This window comes from Mesitornis unicolor, unplaced genomic scaffold (assembly GCF_000695765.1).
Source record: "Mesitornis unicolor isolate BGI_N332 unplaced genomic scaffold, ASM69576v1 scaffold36671, whole genome shotgun sequence".
Taxonomy (NCBI): Eukaryota; Metazoa; Chordata; class Aves; order Mesitornithiformes; family Mesitornithidae; genus Mesitornis; species Mesitornis unicolor.
The window spans coordinates 6134-11451 of record NW_010162386.1 but is presented as its reverse complement, the minus strand read 5'-3'; the positions used below and the strand labels follow the sequence as shown (position 1 = coordinate 11451).

At 47.3% G+C, this 5318-nt stretch overlaps 1 protein-coding gene across 1 annotated transcript in view; it reads left to right on the top strand.

Moving 5' to 3' along the window:
* Positions 1-1491: 1491 nt before the first annotated feature.
* Positions 1492-5318, top strand: part of SRSF4 (serine/arginine-rich splicing factor 4) — a gene marked incomplete at its 5' end in the record, with an annotated part of 4880 nt that continues 1053 nt past the window's right edge. The window contains 4 exons of the mRNA XM_010193605.1: positions 1492-1634; positions 2530-2642; positions 4301-4515; positions 5285-5318. The exon at positions 5285-5318 is cut by the window's right edge and continues 1 nt beyond it. Of these exons, the coding sequence (XP_010191907.1) occupies positions 1492-1634; positions 2530-2642; positions 4301-4515; positions 5285-5318 (505 nt within the window). The remainder of the gene's footprint in view (positions 1635-2529; positions 2643-4300; positions 4516-5284) is intronic.

Here is a 5318-nt window from a genome sequence, read left to right as displayed (position 1 = left end):
GACCTAAAAAAGGAGGGCAGCACTTTTGTATCCGGGCTTTGTTCTTCTGGATTCTTTCTTCTGGATTATTCAGGACCCAGGGCAGTGGTGGAGTCCCCGTCCCTGGAGGGGTTCAAGAAGCGCCTGGATGTGGCACTTGAGGACGTGGTTTAGTGGCCATGGTGGGGTTGGGTTGACGTTGGACTTGGTGATCTCGGAGGCCTTTTCCAACCTTAATAATTCTATGATTTAAAACACCAGCACTCTCAAAAATTCCCCCCCTTGGCTTGCTAAGGCCCAGGTTCAGGGCTACATCTTTGGCTATGGTGGTTGCAACCAAAAAGAGGCTCCCAGTTGTGCCCCAGCCATAAGAAATGATTTAAAAACCCCGCAGTCGGTCCCATGGGATCTCTGGCCTGCAGAGATTTGGTGCTTGCAGTTGGCATTGGCGCTGGTACCTGTGGCAGCCCTGAAGACTAAACTAAAAGCACCGGCTTTAACTTTTCAGGCAAGCATTGGTCTGCAAGCTTTTGCCTCTGCATCACGTTCAGTTTTGGTAATAGGAAGCTGAAGCCTCGAATGTTCATTTGAGTGTTGGAATTAGGCATTATGTATTTTTTCAGTTTTCACCCTTCCTCTTGCACTCGATCTGCCCACGACTTCCAAGCCTTGAAGCAAGACAAGCACAGCAGATGTTTTCACACACAAAACCCTCTGATCTCCAGACCTGCACCCCCTGCTGCCCTTGCAAGGCCTCTTGGCCACAGGTGGACACTTCATTTGCCCAGGAAATTTGTTCGTGGTTACTGCTGCAGCGTTTCCTCAAGTCCCTTAACAAGATTTGGGCTCACCCTGCTCTGTTAAATGCCAGGATATTGGAAACACAGCGGGCATAAAGCCCTTTCTCAGCTGTACATGGGAAGCTGCAAGCATCTCGGCAGGTGGAGGATCCTTCCTGCTGCACGAGCACGTTGCTTTTCGTACCCAAACCATCAGCGCCGTCCACAGTCAAGAGTCAAATGGGTCCAATTAGAACAAAATCCCTTTTCCTGACCTGCCTTTGTAGTTTATTCCTTGTTGGACCTTCATGCAGGGGGTACAGAGCACTCGTGTTTACAGAGATGAATGAATATTTCCATTTGAAGAGCAGGAATTAAGGTGGCTTCCTACTAGAGCTAGGAATGAACTTGGAGCTCTTCAAAATTCAGGATAAATCCTAAACCACAGCCCATGGATACTTCAACATCTGTCAAATGCAGTGTAGCCTCACTGCTGTAGAGCAAATATATTGAATAAAGCAGCGTAGCACCACATGCAGTGGGTCTGTGGGTGCAGTGCCCTTGGCCTTGAACCCTTGGGTGGCCTTCCAGGGGTTGCAGCCCACGTTGATCTGAAGGAGGGCAAGGTCTTCGCCTCCGCAGGAACCCGCTGCAGGGTGCGAGTTGGCTTTGAGCACAGCTCCCAAATTTGGGTTCTTTCCAAGTGATTCGTTTTCCCTCTTCCCCTCTCCAGGTACGGCTTTGTGGAGTTTGACGACCTGCGCGATGCGGACGATGCGGTGTACGAGCTGAACGGGAAAGATCTGTGTGGGGAGCGAGTGATCGTGGAGCATGCCAGAGGCCCGCGGCGTGACAGCAGTTACGGTTCTGGACGCAGTAAGCACTGCCATGCATTTGTATCCATGGCTTCTCTTAAATAAAACATTCGTTGCTCTTTATTTTTTTAAAAGTAATTTTACGAGAAAATGCTACGAAGTTGTGAATAGTGTTCTGTAACTGTAACTGTAACTGTCGATCTGCATATTTATTAACTTGTGTGCTGTATTAAACTCTTTTAATTGATAAATTAATAAACGCAGTTTCTTGTACCGTTTTTATGATCATGATCGTTTCGTTTAACTATTTGAATGGTTGATTTGCAATGTGCTGTTTAACATAGCTTTAACAAAGACCTCAATGTTTTAATTAAAAGAGTCCTTTGAGGCTAAGATGACTGCCCGTCCCATTTGCTGACCCTGGGTTGCCTTTCCATGCCGTGGCTCTTTGACCTTTGTGGCCCTTGGCTGACCCAAAAACAAGGAAGCCATGTGACGACCGCAACCTTTTCCCATTAGACCTGGGTGGTGAGGACCCCAGGGGTTAGAGACAGATGAGATTAATCTGAAATAGGTGCCTGAAAAGCTTTATTCATGTCAGATATTCAGAAAGCCTTTAAGCAATGTAAGTAACCTTAGTAAACTGGCTTAATTCGGTTTCTTCTTTCAAGCTGCTTTAAAAATAACTTTAAATTTAACTGCATGTTAATTGTAGCGTAATTATAATTACGTGCATTGTTTTAATTACACGTGCTTGTAGTAATTTATTTATTTTTGTTAAATGCTTTGGAGCTTTGTAACGTTTTACGCGAGGGGGATCGAATCCAGGCCGGCGGGCGGGTGAATTTTTGACGTATTTGCGAGCGTACGGGGCAGAACCGTTTTCGTCGGGGCTGTAGAGCGAGCGCTCCATTTCCCTGCTTGAAGCACTGCTGTCTGCTTGTCACCTCCTAAAGGTGGATATGGTTATAGAAGAAGCGGAAGAGATAAGTACGGTCCTCCAACCCGTACAGAATACAGATTGATTGTGGAAAATTTGTCAAGCCGCTGCAGTTGGCAAGATCTTAAGGTATGGGGCCCATTTCTTTACCCTCTCTCTAGCAAAGAGCACAAAGGGTAAAAACCTCGCTTCCTTTTCAGCAAGGAGAGCGGGTGCGCGCCTGCGTTCTTGACTCCAACTCGTGATTCAGTCACGCACACACACACAGATTTGGGAAGGAACACACAGGTTCAGTCAATATGGAAGTGTCCTTGTGTTTATGAAGTGATGAATGCGACGTTAGGAGTTGCACCTGCAGACCTGGCATCAGTAACTGTTGACCTTGCCGCATCCCAGCAGCCCGTACAGATGTGTTTTGTATTGAAACCCTGTCAAAACAGACTTTAATGGGGCTAGGGGTAGGATTTGCTAGAGCTGGAGGAGCTCACCCTCCTCACTGGGGTTTTACTCATCGACTCGTAAGGTGCTAGAGCTGTTTGGAAGCGATAGCATCGTTCTTGTGCAGTCTCTTAAGAATTTTCACATCACATAAAGCTGTTCTTAAGAGGGTTTCAGGGAAAGGATGCTTCCAGAATGAGAAATCATGCAAAATCTCAGATTTTCTCAAAGTCCAAAGGAGTGGAAAGTGATTCTTGGCACTGGGTAACGCTGTGTAGCCCCAGCGCCTCGAGCGTGCTGGAGGTGAAGTGTTGGCTCTGCATCGTGGATGGGGGGCAGGACAGGGAGCAGAATTTCAATAGTAGGTGTAAAAGGCAGTGTTTCCTTCTCAAACTTGGCAGCAATGGTTACAAACACTTGTTCTTACAGGAGCGCTTTCTTTGATGGTTCTCTTTTAAGGATGGGTAAAATTTGTTCTAAACAAACTTTGCCGTAGTAGAAACTGGTCTGTAATTGAGTGTGTAACCCTAGTGCAGGTACGTACCGAGTCTTCCAATGTCTTTTGTTGTTAACGCTTCACACCCTCAATAGCTTGTCTTTGCTTCAGGTATTACAAATTGTAAGTAGAGCATGGCATGATTAATCCTCTACTGGATGCATCGCTTTTCTTGAACAGCTTTCATTTCAGTGTACTTAAAATGGGAGGAGTGGGGTTGAAAACCAACCAGACCTGAGCTCTGTGCCCCGTTTCATCGCAGCCAAAGTCCGCGGGGGCTGAAGGACGTCCCTGTTTGCTGCTTTGCTCAAAGCGGGGCAGCACGGCCCTCCCTGATAAACTGAGGTGTTCAGGGATTGAAACGGAGAAGCCAGGAAGCATGAAGTGGGAAAATGAACCCAGCTTTTACTGGTGTGGGGGCTTCTCCCAGCAGAATGAGAAGTTTCCTAGGTGAAGGATGCTTGCCTCTGCTTATTCGACCTTCAAGTCGATAAAACGTTCCCCAGTTACCTTTGAAAACACAATTTTGAGAGCAAGCATTTTATTTCTTTAATCACTTTTGTCAATTGAAACTTATCACAGTCCAGAGCGCATTTGAAATTAAACTCGAGGTGGGAGGACCTGAAATTATGGCCCCAGACCATCAACACCACCTTAGTCCTGAGCACACAAACTCTGTGAAGTGGTTGGGTGTTATTTGGCTTGCGCAGAAACCTTGGCGTTGGCTCGGCAAATGCTGCGTGGTTAACCCCGTGTTGAGTTGGAGAGGTTTAAGCGAGCGCCGTTGCAGAAATGAGCGGGGCCGGCCTGGCTCTGGACTCGAGGCCATGGTTATTCTGTCCTCTTCCCCTAGGATTATATGCGTCAGGCAGGGGAGGTGACATATGCAGATGCACACAAAGGAAGGAAAAATGAAGGTGTGATTGAGTTCAAATCCTATTCTGACATGAAAAGAGCCCTTGAAAAGCTGGACGGGACAGAAGTAAATGGCAGAAAGATTAGATTAGTGGAAGACAGACCTGGATCGAGACGGCGCCGCTCTTACTCCAGAAGCCGAAGCCATTCGAGGTATGTCTCTTTATAACGCACCTCGGGCTGAGTCCAGCTGAATTACAGGAATGTACAGCAGGCTCCAAAACACCTGGGAGGTGTTCAGAGTTCCCAGTAAATCTAGTTTTGGAGAATTTATTAGTCACCTGGAAGTAAGCAGGTCCGTAGTCCTCCTGTCTTGCTGGAGAGGCTGCATGGCAGGGAGAACCGCACACCCCAAAGGAAACAGGAGGTGTTTCAGTGCTTGGGCTCTGAGCACCGTGTTCTGCTGTAAAGCACCAGGACTAACAGCTCCTTCTCAGCTTGGAAACCTCCACCTATTCCCTGTTCCTTAGAGATTTGCTGTTTGTGGTGTGCAATGGACAGAACTGCTACAGCACACAGCACCAAGGGTGTTCCCCTTCCCATTCTGGGGTAGAAATTGTCACAAGAAAGCCCAGGCAAACTTCTACTGTTCATAGAATGGCTTGCTTAGGAAATCAAAGCTGAAATCAAAGGTTTATGCTAGCGTCTCACTGCATTCAAACTCTGGCTTGGCTGGGAAAGTGATTCTCACTTCCTTATTTAAAATAAGGTTGGATGTTTTCTTGCAGATTAGCAGCTCTGCTCACTTCCAGAAACAGCAGCAGGGGATGAGGGATGGGGAGAAGGGTACTCTGAGTTTGTGACTTTACTGTGTAATGCTCTCACCACTCATCTGCTTGCCAGATGCTTTAATACCACGGGGTATTAATATCACAGCTCTCCGGGGCACGTGCTAACGTGAGGCCGATTGCTTCTGTTCCAGGTCTCGCTCTCGAAGCAGGCATTCGCACAAGAGC